At 37.6% G+C, this 20085-nt stretch overlaps 1 protein-coding gene across 1 annotated transcript; it reads right to left on the minus strand.

The window, feature by feature from the left end:
* Positions 1–8452: 8452 nt before the first annotated feature.
* Positions 8453–10519, minus strand: LOC124643488. Its single transcript, XM_047182482.1, has one exon. The coding sequence runs from the start codon at positions 10292–10294 to the stop codon at positions 8921–8923; it is 1374 nt and encodes a 457-aa protein (XP_047038438.1). The 5' UTR covers positions 10295–10519; the 3' UTR covers positions 8453–8920.
* Positions 10520–20085: the final 9566 nt, after the last annotated feature.

The following is a 20085-nucleotide window of genomic DNA, read 5'->3' on the forward strand; positions in this document are numbered from 1 at the left end:
TCAGTCTTAACTCTAAAGATTAAAGATAAATTCGTTAACAAACATACATATAAAATTATAGGTATATTTAGCAGTAGGTAGAGTATATAATAGGTATATGTACAGATGCCAGCAGGTCAACCTACCCGAATCTGTGAAATACCAATTGAATTTTACCCTTCCACTATTGTGATAAGGTTGAAAATCTATTGAAGAAGGACGTCAGTACATTTCGCCAAACTATGCAATTTTGAAGTTAGCCATTTGACTCATTACGCATTTGTTCATACAGATTATTGTTGAGAAGCTTTGCTTGTCTGAAGTTGGCTACAATTGGCGTATATGTGCTTGTATATATAATCATCGGCAAGGATATTGAGCCCTGACCTTCACCTGCGCAGAAGTTTTATTTAATTATAATTAATTATAAGATTGGTTTATTGCCTTAAGTGTACGGTGCGCAAAGCGATCCCCACTCTTCCGCCGAGAGCTCATTATCCGTGCCGATAACTATACCTACAGATATTGTCGATAAGCTTTGCTTGTCCGAAGTTGGCTTATATTTGCCTGTATCTGTATACTATTCTTAGATCTAATAAAGCTGAAGAGTTCGTTTGTTTATTTGAAAGCGCTAATCTCGGGAGCTACTAGAACGATTAGACAAAATATTTCAGTATTGGATAAAATCTGTTCATCAAGTACGGCTATTAACTAGCATCTTTTCCGGGTGTGTGAAAATATTTCCAGGGTCGGGGATGAATTTAAGAATAAATTAGATATTATGCTAAAGTAATTGTTCTTCCTAAATGGTCTGGAAGTTTCGAGAACTTTATATTTTCAATGATTTTTAAATTGTACAGTCAACTTCAGGTCAGTGGTAACAGTTTTATAGGAAAATCGTGCTTATTACTATTGAGTTAAGGTGCATGACAGTTACCACTGATGTGCAGTTTACTGTACTTCACATAGGTTTTACAGTAATTAGTAGTTATGTAATTAATCAATGTTATAAGTTGATGTATGATTCGGTCGCTTACACAATTTTTTACAGGAAAGGAAATAGTGAATTATTTAAGTCATTGAATTATTAAATGTACTACAATATAAATTATTGTGATAATTTAAGTAAAACATACATAATAAAGAATTTAAAGAGAAAGTCTTTTGACTCAGAACATCGATCATAAGGTTAAGCAGCGCTTGGTGCGGTAAGTTTTTGGATGGGTGACCGTCTATGTACATGACGAGTTCCTCATTGTTTCGGAAAGCACTTAACATCAGTCCCGGCTGTCATTGAACATCTTTGGCAGTCGCTACAGGTAGTCAGAATGCAAGAAGTCAGGCAAGCATTCTTGCCGAGGGGTATTGGGTTGCCCGGGTAACTGGGTTGAGGAGGTCAGATATAGGCCGTCCCTCCACGTTAAACACTGGTACTCGCTGCATTCGGTTAGACAGGAAGCCAACCCCAACATACTTGGGAAAATAATGAATTATCAACTATGTATTTTGAAAACACTAATTACAACTGCGGTTTGGTTACAGATATATTTTAATGAGACGTTGAGACACTAAAAACTATAAAAAGACAGTGTTTTTGCCTACGTTTTCTATAAAAAAAATAACCATTGTTCAGAGTAGGCTAAAAAATGGAAACTTTGATCTAAATTGTTTCGCATTATAAAACGTTTTGTGTAACCAAATAGGTACAGTCAGCTTCAAAAGTAGCTGAACAGATTATATTATATAGCTGAATATTAATTTTCAAAATTGCTAAAAAGCAGTGATTAGTATTACAAGATTATTTATTTACTTTTTTTGATGTTTAGGATGTTAAGAAAATATTGGCGTTTCTATGACTTTGCGCCACTTCTTCCCAGAAAAAATACCTAAGAGTCGTGAAGGGTAGGCGTTTTCTTTTTGTTAATTTTAACCTTCAAAAAAGTGTTATTTTGCAGCCGAGAAAAGATTTCGAGTTTGGGTTTTCAGTTTGAGTGTTGTTAAAAAATTATAACCTTTTATGTTGTTAGGCGTAAAAAAATGATTTGTTCAGCTACTTTTGACTTTGACCGTACCAAAACCTACCTACTTATTTACATAAGCATTTGTTGTTTGTAATTATTATGAAAATCGATTAACTATTGGTTCCAATGAATAAGATATGGCCTTTTATTAGATTTTTTTCATACCATTTAAGTTAATTAATGAAAAATAAGATTTAAAGGGAAATAGTTCGATTTAGACCAACCAAGGGGTATTGGGTTGCCCGGGTACCTAACTGGGTTGAGGAGGTCAGGCAGCCCATTCGCTCCTTGTAAAGCACTGGTACTCAGCTACATCCAGTTAGACTGAAAGCCGACCCCAACATAGTTGGGAAAGGCTCGGAGGATGATGATTTCGATTTATACTCGAGTAAAGAGATCAGCTAGTTATGAAGTAAAGTAAATAATAATTATACAATCGCGTAGCTAAATCCATTTGTTACAATTTCACTGATCAGTCATCCATCAGATTTCATTGATATTTCGATAACATAAAAATGAATTCGATTAGGTAAACATAACATGAACATAGCTATACATGTTCATTCATTATAAAAAAAAAACGTGTAAAATAATTTAGATAAAGGTGGCGGCAAAAGCTTTAATATAATATAATGCTCGAAAAGAGCAAATTAGAGTTAATTAACAGTACAGTATTTCTGGGCATTACCATTGACAGTAAATTGCAATGGGGTCCCCATATATCCTCCCTATCAGGGCGACTTGGTTCTGCTGCCTTTGCAGTCAGAAAAATAAGACAACTGACCGATATAGCTACGGCCAGGCTTGTATACTTCGCCTATTTCCATTGCGTGATGTCATATGGCATATTGCTATGGGGGGCAGCGGCTGATGTCCAATCAATTTTTGTTCTGCAAAAAAGGGCGATCCGAGCGATCTACGGCATGGGCTCTCGCGAATCTCTAAGAGAATTCTTTAAGGAAATTAATATTCTCACATTACCTTCCTTGTATATTTTTGAAAATATTATGTTTGTTCGTAAAAACCTCCATAATTTCACAGTTAAAAGCGACATTCACCAGATAAATACACGTAACAAACATAAATTAGTGGTTCCCAAGTTTAGGCTAACAAAAACAAATAAGTCGTTCTTAGGGAATTGTGTACGTTTTTATAACAAGCTACCTAAATGTATCCTTGATCTCACTGATAAAAAGTTTAAGAATGTAGTTAAAAACATTTTGATTAAAAAGGCGTATTATAAAATCCAGGATTACATTAATGACAGTGATGCCTGGCGTTAAATTAATATTGTTTTTTCTTTTTCTCTGCACATGTGGCTTCCCCGGCGACCACGGGCACGGGACTGCCGCCGCCCTGACCAGCCAAAAGGACCACTAATTGAAGTATCTGTTTGAAAACTTGTTTACCTATATAGTATACATATCTTTTCTTTGAATTGTATAAATTATTTTTCTAGTAAAAATTGCACTAAAATTATTTTGTATAATTTATTAGTAAATTTTTAGCTCAATTTGGATTGTATAACATTCTCAGGACTAGATAGAAAACTGTATGTTTGTAATTATTTTTATTTCTTTTAAAAAGAGTGTCTATGAAGTTTCTTGCCGGTTCTTCTCCATGAGACCAACTCTTTGGAACCGTGCACCTAACTTTGACGTTTCGAAAGAGCTTTAATAGGCCTATTTGAAATAAAAAAAATTGAGTTTGAGTTTGAGTTTGAGTTCTTTAGAATTCTGAAGGTAGGAAGACATTTCATGACTTAAGGCTCCGGTACATAAAACGCTTACGACGGAACACGACGGTGTTTAGTCAGTAAGAGTCTGACACTCCCTCACCGCTGCTAACCCACAGCGGGAGGGATGATTCGGTCATTTGATGATTTTTGACGTCGTTAAAAAAAAAGTACCTACGAATGCGCAGAAATGTCTAGTTTATGGGAAAAATGATTCTATAAAAAAACTAGCTAGATACCTAATCGTTTTAGTTACTTCGTTACTTGAATCAACATAAACCTATAGTTTGGTCTATTTTTTATCCATGTCCAAATGGAGTATGGATTTCTAACAATAATAATTCGCATTCCGCAATATACATAAAAACCGCTAGTTATCGTATTGAATATCACGAAACCAGAATAATTGGTAATCGCTCATTTATGATCGTAATGAACCGAGTTAGAAATAATTGATTTTCGCAGTAAAAACGAATCGAATCTAAGCTTTGTCGATTACTGCGTTAGACTAGTAACGCCTTGCGGATTGCAACTGGTATTAATTAACAAAAATATTGCATACTTTTCATCATCATCATCTGCCGAGCCTTTTCCCAACTATGTTAGGGTCGGCTTCCAGCCTAACTGGATGCAGCTGCGTACCAGTGCTTTACAAGAAGCGACTGGCTATCTAACCTCCTCAAACTAGTTAACCGGGCAACCCTTGCTTAGGGATTGTTCACACCAAACGTATTGTCCGCCGCTGACTGTGAGTATACTCACTGTCTGCCCCAGTGTGAACGTCGACTCAATCTGCAGTACGCGTACTCACCAAGCCGACAATAGGCTATAGCGTACGATGCGCTTCATGTGTGAACAAAAGAATAGGCTCTTGTAGGTTCACACTAGATGCGTACGCTGAGCGGCTGACTATTCTACACATAAAAGGGCTCAGTATTTGAAGTTGCTCGTAGTATTTTATAAACGATAAAACTAGCGTAATTTATTTTTTTCAAATCAGACGTTTTACTGATATTTCAATTAAATTATGCGCATTCAGATAGTTGCCATTTGCGAAGCTCTAGAGCAGTGGTTCTTAACCTTTTTGACATAAGGGACCACTTTAACTAAAGTTTGTCTTGCCGGGGACCACCTCATCGGTTTACCTAAATTAGCACTCATTTCTTTATTATTTATCAAAAAAAAGTGAATTTTTGGGTCACTTCTAGTCAAAGCTAAACGCATGTCGGCAGTTGTGTAGGTAAGCAAATGCAAATGAAGAAAAACATGCCTATGTAGTTTCCAAATGTTCCGAAATTTTCAACGGACTTCAACCAAATATTACGTAAAATTTAGCCCAAACGTGCTTAACTTTTTGTTTATTGACAATTGCAAAAATAAGGGCATATAGCTTCTGAATACGCGAGCGAAGCGAGCGCGAAATTTTTATCGGACTTCAACCAAATATTACGTAAAATTTAGCCCAAACGTACTTAACTTTTTGTTTGTTGACAAATGCAACAATAAGGGCATACAGTTTCTGAATAGGCGAGCGAAGCGAGCGCGATATTTTAATTATTTTTTAAGACTCAAAACCAAAATTACGTAAAATGTAGCTCAAACATACATTTTCATGAATGGGGGGACTAGGTACGACACACCCGATATACGTCCATACGAAAACCCCCGCTCGCATAGATAAGTCGATAAAAATTAAGTTAGATAACGTATAGCAACGTCGCGAAGATAAGCTTCGCGGACCACTTGGAATGCCTCCAGGGACCACCAGTGGTCCGCGGACCACCGGTTAAGAACCACTGCTCTAGAGGAAGACGAAAATAATAAAAAGAAGAGATTGTGGGTACATCCCTTAAATTTGAAGAGATGTTTTCTTGGTCAATTTCATACTTTATATTTCGAATATAGACTTTATCCAAATAAGTTCAAGAAATATTTTCGTATGACAGTAAAACATTCGATGAGTTACTATCTTTAATACGTTTAAGTTTATATAAAAGGGACACTAATTATCGACGTGCTGTACCGAGGCGCGGCGGTGCGTACGCGGCGGAGCGGCGCTATTCGGCAACTGCGTCCGCGTAGCCAATCCGCGTCCGCCGTGCATAGTCGCGTAGTAAAATAATCGGCCACTGAGAGTCAGCTACAACAGACGACGTAACAGCGTATAGTCGGTTCGGTGTGAACGACAATTTCAATATATATGGAAAAGCAATAAACTGCGTAACGCGCGCTCACAGTCAGCGGCCGACAATACGTTTGGTCTGAACGATGCCTGAGGCAACTTGAGTAGTAGTTCGTCAATAGTAATATTGGCTATCTTTGGGAGTGAAGATGGACGGATAACATTTTTTTTTTCGAAATCTGTTGTGCCAATCAATTCCAATATTTATTCAATTAATCGTAGAATCAATCTGTAAAATTCATAAAGTTTAAAAATTTATAAACTCTCTATCATGAAAATTGTTAGTAAACCATTGCGTACCTATCTAGATACTGAATACTGCTTTACCAGCTAAGTAAATTAAAAACCAAGCAACATGTCGACATAAAATCCTTTTCATCCAATAAAAAGATGGGTAAAGGTCGTTCCAATTGGATCTCAAGCTAAAGTCCTTGGCGAAAACAATATAATAAAAGCCTAGTTCACTGACTCGTTGAGAGAAGTCGCGTAACAACCCTTGGATTACCTAAACGCTTCGAAGTGCTACCAACTTGAGTAAGACTCGTGTCAGACTTACTGGCTTCTGACTACCCGTAACGACTGCCAAAGATATTGAAATGACAGGCCGGAATTTAGAAACTTAGAAAAGTTGCATTGGTACTTGCCTGACCTGGAATCGAACCCACAGTCATACTTGAGAACTTGGTTCTTTACCCACTATGCCACCACGACTCCATTCCATATAGTCTGATTCAGATGTTGTTAAATTAATTTTCAACAATCTTTTACGAACTCGTTAAAACAAACAAACTCTCCAGCATTATAACATTAGTCTGTCTATACATAGAGTAGGATAGACTCGCAATTGTCTCTGATTGGCAAATGGCGGCCGCGCCATAAAAATTTAGCATTGTCAATTAGTTCTGTCGGCCTGTAATTGGAGAGAGCTTGAATGTTATCGGATTGGCAGTTATTTTGCTGTTTGTTAATATTTTAGGTACCTATTAGAATATGGGTACAGATGGTTTATTACACGAAAGCGGGTGAGAAATACTTGTGTGCGGGAATGTTGATTTTGGTATATAGGTACGGTAGTTTGCTCTACAATCATATTGCAATCGTAAATCATTTGCAGACATAATGATTCATTATTGAATGACAGAAAAGGATAAAAACGTTTATTTCAAAGAAAAAATAGTGGAATGCTACACATACGCTTCAATCGTGATCGAGTCGTGATTGGAACTCAGTCGAACGTGAATCGTATGTCGCTTAAGTAAAATGAGGAGAACAGGGCCCCAGAATATGTCAAATTTTACCAATCAAACATTAACCTTCTACTATTGTTATAAGGTTGAAAACATATTTGACAGATTGAGGTAGAATTGACGTGCTGTTGTATGTACATTTACAGATGTTTCAAACCCATATCGAGACAAAAAAATATCTTTACCTAGGTATGTATTTCTATATCTAGCTCTGACTATGCTGTTAAGGATGACGAATGACCTAAATAGCGGTAGGCCATTAAACCTAGGTACACAAAACAGTTACCGCAGCCCCGGAATGCAAAATACGAATTGTTTACACACTTCCAGTAGTAAGTACAGTCAGCTAAGAAAAACTTGAACACAATCAAAATTACAAAATATCTGAACAACCAAAATCTCAAATGTAAAAAAACCTGTGTTCAGTTTGTCATTTTCTAATGTCTATTCCATTGTCTTCAAATATTTTGTGTTCATTGACATTTTTGGTACCTATGTATGATTCCTCAGATCTTGGATACAACTTAGGTCATCATCTTCCGAGCCTTTTCCCAACTATGTTGGGGTCGGCTTCCAGTCTAACCGGATTAAGCTGAGTACCAGTGCTTTACAAGAACCGACTGGATACAACTTAGGTATATTGAACAAATGTCAAAAATTACAATACAACACAGATATGTTATAGAAATAGGCCAAAAGTAGACAAACGGTCAACCAGTCAACATAGAAGAATATACCATTGTTTAAAAGAATTGTGTCGAAATTGGTACAAAGTCATTTAAATATTTATACAATAACGCGTATTTTCTTTATAAGATCACGTTATGAATTGCAGTATGCTAAAGTCCTATAAAATATCAGCCTAAATTAGGTATTGTCATCATAAAAATCTCGTTAGCCAGCACGATATTTATAAATACAATCCTGTTATTTTTAACACAGATATTTTAAACATTCTGGACGTAAAATGCCCAAAATCGCTTACACTGGTATGTAAAAGACTCAAAAACAAATATACTGGTAAATAGTCAAGATCAAAGCCAAGTAAAGAATTTGTCAAATTCCAGAGATCAGCTTACAATGCGAACCCAGCGGGTCCCAGCAGGGCCAAGGCCGGCCGGGGCTGCGGGTTGTTCGAAAGAGATACCGCGACCCTGGTACATAAAAGGCCTACGACGGAACACGACGGTGTTTAGTCAGTAAGAGTCTGACACTCCCTCACCGCTGCTAACCCACAGCGGGAGGGGTTATTTGATGATTTTTGACGTCGTTAAAAAAAAGCTTACAATGCGAAAGTAAACAATTATACAGATTCCAATATGATACAATGTAACAAAGTAGGTACCTACAGCTTGAATATGTCAAAATGTTAGATCACTACAAACAATGTAAGAATGTCCGTACTTATCACAGTTATAGATATATGTAGTTCTTGAATTCATAGAAAAAGCAGTCGAAGAAATACAAAATTAAGGCTTTGATCAAACCAAACTGACTGTCAGCCGCTGATTGAGAGCAGGCTCACTTACTCAATGTCAGCGCATAACGTACCTATCGTCGGTTAGATGTCAACGAAAAAGTGAATATATGTAGGTATACGGAAATACAATTTATAAACTGCGTAAAGTTCGCTCACAATCGGCGGCTGACAGTGACTTTGGTTTGAACACAGCAACACATCTACCAATACTAAAACACAGATATTTTCACAGTTCGCGTGTCCAATACATTTCAATGTCAATTTCACTATCACGCACTACTCGTTAACCGATTCACTTTTGTTCGCATTTGGCTTAAACTTGAAAATCTTGTCCAAATTCAATGTATTCTGATTATAAACCGTATGTTCAGGAGTGTCTCCCCAACTTATAGGGGTCACTCGATCTTTTATTTCAGTGACTGGTATGTTCGTTGTGTCTTGAACACTGGTTTCAACAGTCACGCCTTCTGGTATCGGGTTCAAGGCTTCAGAATGGACGCTAGAAGTATTCTCAGGGTTGGACATACCTTCCAAGGACGCGCATCGGTTTAAAAAATTCATCATCCGCTCTTTATAAAATTCCGAACTTGTTTCAGTATTTTGTTTCGCTTTATTGCCTTGATTTTTCAAATAAAATCCGTTGTCAGATTGTGCTAAGAATATCCTTTTAATTTTCTTGCTAGGATAGTGGTCAATTAAGTCAGGTTTTGGAGGCAAAAGCTTGCCATTTCGTGGCAATTTTCGGGTGTCATTGCCTTTAATTTTTGTCACAACTGATATGCAGTTGCCTCGTCTTTCGTTCTCTTCTTTGTATGTATTTTTCATGCCTTTATATGAAATTTTCACGCTTAGAATAGACCACAGTAATTCCAAAAACGCGGCTATTAAAATGTTGATAGATAGCACACGTTTTGTAAACAAATTCGGTGTTTCTTCATTGCTTGCAGTCGAATTTAGCGCGACAATCATATGCGACTCATTTTTAATGATCACGTCTGTATGTCTGATGACTACATAGTCTTTGAAAGGCACTTTGTCCTTGTAGAACTCGGTGATGTCTCCCTCAGACGTGGTTATAAACCATACAGCTATCATTACAAACGAAGCGAGAGAGATCAGCGTCGATAAACACGACATGACGAATAACCAGGTTATGTTATGGTCTATGTACCATCTGACTGACGCTAGTATACTAGCTACGCCGGCAGCTAAACCAAATATAGTAATTAAAGCCGGTGCTAAAACCAATATATAATTACTATCATTTTTATTACCGTCTAAATCCGTCGTTTCGTTTGAATTTAACGATTTTCCGGTCTCATTGGATCCACTCGTCACAAAATTCGTTTCGTTGAGCGAATTTTTTTGAGTTCCATCTTCATTATTCAAGTTTATTACTGTTTCATTTTGCAGTAGATCGTAAACGGGATTTCGTGTAACGTCATTTCGGAGCGTATTGTTATTTTGTACCTGTGTGTCGGTATTTGGGTTCACGAGCGCTAAACAGGCGAGAAGAAAGGAAGTAGCCGCTAGGGCTATGTGCACCCAAGCCAGCCCAGACACTGTTGACGCCGAATACCTTCGCTCAGAAGGATATAAGTTCCTCCTATCAGGTTTCGTTTTAACTTTAATTGTGTACACGTCTTCCATGATGGTTAAACACTCATTGTTTTCAAGAATTTCGAAGTTTTGCACTCAAACAATGGCTGTTTAACAGTTTTATAACCACAAAACACGTTTTAACATAATATAATGAACATTCACACCGCAAATTCACTTCAGTCAATGTTTTTGTTCACTTTAACGTTGGAATTCTTGTTTAAAAAGTTTTGTCGCGAGAAACATGACCACATCGGTCCGCGGGTCGAAGCGCACTGAAGTTGGCTACATACAATAGTAACAATACCAACTTAACGCGACCGCTGCCATATTGAAAAATAGTTTTAGTCGAATTGAAGTCTTATTCCGTAGAATTAAAGGTTATAATCAAAGTTTTTCAAGTTTACAAGCAGCAAAAAACTAGTTTTAAAGTTTGTTATTTCTTGAATGGTGTAGCGAACGCACGCAATGTTTTTGTGATAAATGTAGCTTAGTCGAAAGTGTATATTGTTTAGCTAAATAATTGATAATTAGATGGTGGGAATGTCAACTAATATGCAAGCCATTAAGTTATTAAATGCTCTAAGATCTTTGCATAATAGGATGAGATTAAGTTATTAAAAGAGCTAATTAAGTAACTGAATACCTATTATGAATATGTTTCTATGTAGGTATAGCATTAATTAATCTTTATAGAGAGAAAATGCTTTTTGAAATTTGATTTGTAACGTGACTTCATACCTAAGTCCCTTTCTCGGCAAAATGGATTAACCAATTTAGATGTAAGTAAATATTGAACTTAGAAGAAAATGAGAGGATATAGGTAGGTTATTATAGGTAGAATTTAGTCTTACCTGCTTACGGTAAAACCACAGGACAGGCTAGTAGGAATGCCCAATACTTACCAAACATTAAAAAAAATCTTACTCAAAGTTGTTTATATGTTACTGGTTACTCGCCCTGCCATTAAAAACTGCCATTTAAATCAATAATTTTACATAAGATCATAAGACCTTCAAGGTTTGAGCGAAAAAGGTTTTTTTCTTAAATGTAGTCTGAGGGCACGGATTGAGTGCTCTGCCTTGAACACGAGGTGAGATTAAGTAATTTTAACACTTTTGAACAAAACAAAGCGAAAGTTATTACATTGAATGCTGGGTAAAGTCAAGTTGATTATTGATGATGATGTCCTCCTGGCCGTTTATCGGCTACGCTGCGCAGGACATATTATTATAGTGCACAAGCATTTGCGCAGACACAGGTGCACTCACTATTCCACTCTCATAACCCGATGGGACGGCAATCCGACACGACCGGAGAGAGACCAGGCGCAGGACCGACATTTACGTGCTCTCCGGATGTATCAATCACCAACTACCAGACTACGGGCTGCTTTGTGAAAGTTTCTAAAACCCACAAAGCGATTTCGGCCCGACCCGGGAATCGAACCCGAGACCTCGTGTTCAGTAGCCGCGATTGCGACATCTAGACCAACGAGGCACTACAAGTTCATAAATGTATTGGCACTGTCAATAATTCAAAATATTATGAGCGCTGGAAAACGCAGTTTTCATAGAACCTGGAAATAAAAATATTATTTTTCCGTGAGAAAGTTTCTCTAATTACAATAATATATTTTCTAAAATACACGTGGTACTTACGTACGTATTTAAACAGTACCTATCATCTTCACTTCAAAAGCTAAGTCTAGAGTGGCCTTATTATTTCTTACAACATCCCAAACTACCTATTTGAAATATTTTCAAAGCCCGGAAGGTGTTGGGTAGGTACTGTAGTCTGTAGGTAGGTAGTTTAGGTAGACTGTACTTAGGTAAAACTTGAATGAAATACTAGAGATAGAAGTTTTTCGAGGTCACCCACTGCGGGAAAGTGATATAAGAAAGAAAAAACTAGCCTAGTACGAGTTGGATTTACTCGCGAAGGGTTCCGTAATCAGAAAAAGAGCAAAAAACACGGTAATTCTATGGGAGTCCTCTCCAATATTTATTTTATTCTAGTTTTCAGTTACAATTACATCTATGAAAAATGCACACAGACGGACTGACAGCTTATATCATGTGTAGTATGACTCTTTGAATCGCGATATCTCGAGAATGGTAAGATTTAGGAGAAAACTGTTAATGTCATTTTTGTAGAAAATTTAAAGATCTACAACTTTGGTCTGATGTCTTTTTTTGATAAAACTTGCCGTTTTCGAAAAAAAATCAAAAAACCTAAAATTTTGACATTTGACCTCGAATAACTTTTGACGCACACATGGGATCGATGGGGACTTTTAGTATTTTATTTATAATGATCAAATCTAGCTCTCCACCAAAAATCAGCTTTGTGGGAATTTTTTGTTATTTGACCACTACTTTTATGTCTATTTTGACCGGGCTATTACTCTTAGTAACAGAATTCCGTTTTCTCTTTAGGTCCGGAAAACTGTCGGGGCTGATTGTTGGCGCGAGTTACCGCGGCACTGGTGCATAAAGGGCTTAAGCAGGAACATGGTGGGTTTGATTCCAGTAAGAGTCTGGCACTCCCTCACGCTGCATCCACAGCGGGAGCCGTCATTTGATGATTAAAAAAATGGTACGGATCCCTAAAAATGACATTAAAAACTAGCGTTATGGTTAGTCAGACAGTGGGTAACTTTCGCGTTCATAAAATTATGAAAGAATAAGATTAAAAATGATATCGTAATGTTGCGTGCAAGACTGGCGGCTGAACTCAGAAGGTCATGTCTTGTTCCTATCGGAAGGCTAGTCGGTTGTGAACATCGCTTTTCCGACAAAAAAGGGAGTGCAGAACAGCTGAGAATAGTATTAGATGGACTATAATAGTAACAGTTTTATTTTATTCTAGAAAACAAGGAGCTCGTGGCTAAGTAACAGCCACATGATTCAATCTATATTAAATAAAATAAAATAAATAAAATAAAGAGGAAACATTTTTTGTTTGTTACCCTAAAGGCTCCGAAGCTACCGTGAACCGATTAAAAAAATATTTCACTGTTGGGAAGCTTTAGGTACTATTCCAGAGAACATAGGCTATATTTTATCCTGGTACGGGAAGAAGTTCTCCTTCGACGCGGATGAAACCGCGGGAAACAGCTATATGTTCTATAAAATAATACAAGGAGCTAGTGGCTAAGTAACAGCAGCACGGGTCGATTAATTATAAGGTTAGAAACGCGATTGATCCTTGGATGGGTGACCACCTCATAATCATCTTTCCCAACTATGTTGGGGTCGGCTTCCAGTCTAACCGGCTGCAGCTGAGTACCAGTGCTTTACAAGGAGCGACTGCCCTATCTGACCTCCTCAACCCAGTTAACCGGGCAATCCAATACCGTGGTTAGACTGGTGAATTACCGGCTTCTGACTACGGATGACCATAAAAACTGTATGACATCAATTCTCCTTGAAAATAAGTGCACAATTCAAGAGTATTTTGATTCAACGATGTCTTAAATTACTTCAATTAAATGTATTGTTTCGTGCGCGTTCCGACAATTAAACTGCCTTATAAAACTGAAGTGTGGTTAGCTATCGAGTTACAGTCGGTTGTAAATAGTGGATAACTATTATTAGTCTTAGGTACCTTCAGGATATAAACAAAAACTATATGTTTCCTTTTCATTACATGAGTCATCATCACCTGTCTAGCATTTTCCCAACTATGTTGGGGTCGGCTTCTAGTCTAAGCGGATGCAGCTGAGTACCAGCGTTTTACATAGAGCGACTGCCTATCTGACCTCCTAGACTCAGTTACCCGGGCAACACAATATTCCTTGGTACCTAAGACTGGTCGTCAAACTTACTGGCTTCTGACTACCCGTAACGACTGCCAAGGATGTTCAATGACAGCCGGGACCTACAGTTTAACGTGCCATCCGAAACACAGTCATTGGTGTCAAAGATATACTAAGAAAGTTCATACAGGCTCGGTAGCTATTATCTATTTAGTTAATATAACCTTGTGATCGTATTTATGGTCATCTGCGAGAATCGGTTAATACGGCGACCTGTCTATTGACGGACTGACTTGTAACTCTATAAGGAATATATCCTTATTGAGAGAAATAGTAGTTTTCTAAGCGTGATGTCATGTAGGGTCGGCCTTGGGTTAAAAAAGTATTGATAATAATTACTCGAAATACTGTTACAGCCTTTTTATCGTTCCTCTGCTGGGCTGCGGCCTCCTCTCACACGGAGAAGGATTGAGCATTGATCACCATTCACCACGCTTGCTCAATGCGGGTTTGGTGATTTCAGACTATATAGTCCAGGTTTCCTCAAGATGTTTTTCTTCAACTTTTTATCAGCCATTTCCCGAAATAAAACTATAAATAAGTAGGTACTGAAATGTGACAATAACATTGTGCATTTAATATTTTTATAGACTGATACTTAGCTGTGCCCTGCGTCCCGAGGGAACTACTTCCCTCACCTGGAAAAAAGTAGCCTGTATTCTTTATCAAAACTATCCTACATACTTTATGAGACTATCTGAACACCTTAATTTAAATAGGTTCAGTAGTTTTGGCGTGAAAGAGCGATACTGAAAGACAGAATTTCGTATTTATAATATTAGTAAGTTGGTATATTTGCGCACATGACCGATTTACATAATTTAGGTAGGTATGTACCTAACTGTATTTTGTGAATAGCTTAAAGTTTGTGACTAAGAAAAGCCATTTGTGTATGGACACATATTTCCATATTCATACATGAAAACTTTCTAGTACAACGTCCTACATCTTAAAAAAGAAACGTTGTTCAAGACAATATTTTCACAAATCAGTGTTCTAGTGGAATGGCATTTGAACATCTTTGGCAGTCGTTACGGGTAGTCAGAAGCCAGTAAGTTTGACAGCCAGTCTTACCAAGGGGTATTGTGTTGCCCGGGTAACTGGGTTGAGGAGGTCAGATAGGCAGTCGCTCCGTGTAAAACACTGATACTCAGCTGGATCCGCTTAGACTGGAAGCCGACCCCAACATAGTCTAGAAAAAGCTATAGGTAGAGATAATGATGTTGCAGTGGAATCTAAGTCTTAAATTCCTTCCGATGATTTAACATAAACACTAACATTTAAGAGTATCTATAACTAGCTTCTGCAAGCGGTTTCACCCGCATCCCGTGGGAACTACTTCCCGTACCGGGATAAAAAGTAGCCTATAGCCTTCCTCGATAAATGGGCTATCTAACACTGAAAGAAATTTTCAAATCGGACCAGTAGTTCCTGAGATTAGCGCGTTCAAACAAACAAACAAACTCTTCAGCTTTATAATATTAGTATAGATAACGGTTTAACTATGTAATTACGGTTTTCATAGCGTTAAACTATTGACTCACGATACCTGTAATTTATGATTGACATGTGCGTGCGTTATTAGTTAAGTATATCTACACACATTAGCGATTATTTAAAGTGTTCAAGTGCATGCTACGGAGGTAACTGTTGCCATCGACACTGGTCAGACTCAAATTTTCTCAAGATCTTTTTTTTTTATTATACCTATCACATGCCTATAATGGACCATGGTAGTACCTAAGGTAGTAGGTACTGCTAAAATCTTTTGGTCATATGTTTGTAATGACGATTTCCTCCGTGTTTCGGAAGGCACTTTAAAGTAGTGGGTCCCAAGTCCCGACTTTCATTTGTGCATCTTTGGAAGTCCTTACAACCCCCCGTAGTCAGAAGCCAGAAAGTCTGATCACCAATCTTCTCATAATATTATATTGTTCAGGAACTGGATTGAGGAGGAGGTAAGACAGGCTCCATGTTAATCATTGGTACCTCTAGATTAGGAGTCGCCAACATAGTTAAGAAAAGGCTAGCCAAATGATTACTTAACAGCACTTAATAATGACGTTATGAATAAAGTCGTGTTGCACTCCCACAATGGGTAGATGCAATTAGGTAAATCGTGAGAACTGGTAACCTTGTCTTCTCGTCAGTAACCTTCATAATATCTTTATGTTATGTATCACATACTATACTGACGTAAGGTTACGAAAAAAACTTGAGTAATAAGCTTTTTATTACGAGATTACATCAAAATGTGTACTTGACGTCTCGAGTCCACAGCTAGCATGTGTTCGCGCGGCGGTTGCAGTGTCGCGGACATGTTAGTAATGTTCGCGCGCAATGTGTTACTGTTTGCTACAGCGAGTACACCGCGAGATACATGCCCTGTGCCGTACAGTGCCCCGCACCAAGGGGATTCTCGTTTTTAGAAATATACTTAATATGAAGTCATGCTTTTCCATTACTATGCTTAAATAAGGGTTTATATAGAGATGACAAAGAAACGGGTATTCCAGGTTACTGGTGAAGGTCAGAGGCAGTTAAAACTCCGAAACATGGCCACAGACAAAACGTATCCTAGTAGCTTTGAACCCGGACAAATAGCGTCACTAAAAAAAGTGAAGCAAAAAGCATTTTTAAATGTCGGTGTTTAAAAACAACTGATTATTATATAATTCATGATTTACATACAAGATAATATATCGTTAGATCTAAAATATATAATTACCTGCTTGTTTCTAATTATCTGCAATTATATTTGTAGTAAGTTATATAATTGCTTGTAAGTATAGTTTTAGCCAAACTTTTTGTCGCCTCGGAACTTTGCTCGGATCGCTGTACAGAAATCTGTTTTGGGTATCGGCTGGAAGAAAAGTTGCGGCTGCCATTGAACATCTTTGGCAGAGGTTAGAAACCAGTAAGTCTGACAACGATGCTGAAACCTGCAATAAATCGGTTCAGTCAATCTTGAGATAGGAAGAATAATCGCTCACAAACATACACACATACTTACAGATTAAACTAAGAACTTCCTTTTTTATTTCGGTTAAAAATGATCGGTAATTCTTACAGCATAGTTTAAACATTAGATAACTATTACCTGTAGTTATTATATCATACAAACACGAATATTATTACAATTTATAATTAGAAGCGTCTACTGGTTAGACAGGATTTTATGAATATTTTAAAGGCATGGCAATTATTTCAAGGCACGCTAGTTTAATGCAGGGCGCGTCTGTCTGTGCAGTTGTGAATATGAAGATGAGGTAAAGTCTAAGTTAATAAATAATAAAACAATAATAAGAAGAATTTAGAAAATAGAAAGAAAGAAAATACATTTATTCACATGGACATAACGCATAGACAAATACAAACAATAATACAAACAAAAACGAATTAATAATAAAATAGAACTACAGAAGGCAATACACAATAGTGGGGGAAATATGCGTCACATCCACGCGAAAAGGCCCTTGCTCAGCAAGTTGCTGTCACTCTGTTGGACAGAGTCTCAGCGCTGGTTTTCAGCAAAAGCCGAAAGCTGACGTGTTAACGTCCGCCGGCAATTTAAATAATATATATTAAAAATAAAACAATAATATTATTAAAATAAATACAATAAATTATGAATTAAAATAAATAAATAAATTAAGTAGTGATAACATTGGCAACATTCGACTCAATCGCACGCGCATTTGGCTCATTCGTTCCTTGTCTATGCGCTGTTGTCAAAATCGTTGAGGTTATGATGTAAATTTCATCATGAAATTTTAATATCATCTACTAGTCCATGTTACTTGGGCAGTGTAACTTTCCATCAGTTAAATATTTTCTTTCTTTCTTTTCTTTTATAATGTTACTAAAGATATGGATTAGGTACCTAGTTTAATATATTTCTTCTAAAACTAGCAACTGTTTGAACATCGTAAATACTCAACGGTCAAATTCAAAATAACGTACATTAACGGATATGTTTATTTACTTACTCTAGAGACCGGTATCAGCGACAATGATACCGTCTTGAATAATAATGTTATCTGGTTTTACTGGTAGGTAACCGAACTTACAAAGATAGATTCGGGGCTTATCTCAATGTAAATAAAATACTATTTTTAGAAGATTGTAAAAAACTTGTATTAGTTGCTTAGTTACATATTTAGGCCACAGCTGTTTTCCACAAAGTTAACCCTTTGTGGAAACAGCAAGCAGATATTTAGGTTATCACTTAAATAACAGCCGCACGAGTCGATCATAAGGGTAAGGAACGATTGGTGTGGCCGGTCCGTGGATGGGTGACCATCTATATCATGACGAGATCCTCCGTGATTCAGAAGGCACGATAAATTAGTGGGTCCCGATTGTCATTTGAACATCTTCAGGGGCCCGATTCTCCTAAGTTAATAATGTCAAAATCGAATAGAAATCGAATCGCAATATGATCGCAATAGCAGTTTTAACCATATCGGGCATTCTGCTTCTAAGAAAAGACCAATCGTATTCGATTGACATTTGATTGGTGTGCGATTGGTCTGCTATTTTGGTAATTTTGGTCTATACGGTAGTTTGCTGTACAATCATTTTGCAATCGTAAATCATTTGCAGACAAAATGATTCATTATTGAATGACAGAAAAGGATAAAAACGTTATTTTCAAAGAAAAAATAGCGGAATGCCACATACGCTTTAATCGTAATCGAGTTGGAATCGGATCTCAGTCGAATCGAGTCGAACGTCAATCGAAGTCTCAAGTAAAATTAGGAGAATCGGACCCCAGAAGTCAGTAAATCTGATAACTAGTCTTACTAAGCGGTATCGGGTTGCCCGGGTACCTACATATGACGGGGTTGAGAAGGTAGTTGTTCCATGTGGCACACTGGTACATACTCAGTTACATCCTTTTATAATTCTTATAGTAATTTAACACAGTTTACACTTAATAAATAAACATTAAAACAATCGAAAGTACATTGATTCAAGCATCCTGTTTTCGTCAGTTTTTCAAACTTGAGTCCGCAATTTGTCACAGTAGGTAGGGTAACTAAATAACTTGAGGTTAACGACTTATCGGTAACATTGTCAATTAGGATAAAATACATCGCTTGAGCAAGTTTTGTTCTTGAACTTTAGATCTAGCTAGAGAGTCATTTCCTACGTGCTTAAAATAAGAAATATTATCGTTATTATACTTGACGTGTTTTTTGCATATGACGTTAATTCAAAAGTAGTCAGGGTGAGGTCGGCTACCAGACTTGTTGCAGCTGAGTAACAGTGAGCCGTATGGAGCGTCTGCCTATCTCATCTCCTCAACCCAGTTACACGAGCAACTCAATATCCCTTGGTTGTTACTAGTGTCAACTTTTGGTATCTCATGATAATTCAAAAGTAGGTAACCTCAGTGGGAATGGGTTGCTTGCGTTGGTTGGTCAGCTGAGTCTGAGTACCAATGCGCCGTATGGAACGACTGCCTATCTGATCTCAACCCAGTTAGTTACCCGGGCAACCCGATAGGTATAATAGAATCCCAGAATCCCAGTTCATTTGCTAGAACTAACGGACAGTTCTTTTAAAATCAAAATTAAGGATGATGATGATGATGATGATGATGATGTCCTCCTAGCCGATTATCGGCTACGGCGGCTGTTCTCATGTAAGGAGATTAGCCAACTACGCAGGACATATTATAGTGCACGAGCATTTGCGCAGACACAGGTGCACTCACTATTCCTTAACTCTCATAGCCCGATGGGACGGTAATCCGACACGACCGGAGAGAGATCAGGCGCAGGACCGACATTTACGTGCTCTCCGATGCACGGGTGTATCAATCACCAGCTTCCAGGCTCCGGGCTGCTTTGTGAAAGTCTTCTAAAACCCACAAAGCGATTTCGGCCCGACTCGGGAATCGAACCCGAGACCTCGTGCTCAGCAGCCGCACTAGCGACAGCTAGACCAACGAGGCAGTCAGTCAGCAAATTAAGGATATTCTAATTAAAAAGGCTCATTATAACATTAATGATTA

The sequence above is a fragment of the Helicoverpa zea genome, chromosome 27, assembly GCF_022581195.2.
Source record: "Helicoverpa zea isolate HzStark_Cry1AcR chromosome 27, ilHelZeax1.1, whole genome shotgun sequence".
Taxonomy (NCBI): domain Eukaryota; kingdom Metazoa; phylum Arthropoda; class Insecta; order Lepidoptera; family Noctuidae; genus Helicoverpa; species Helicoverpa zea.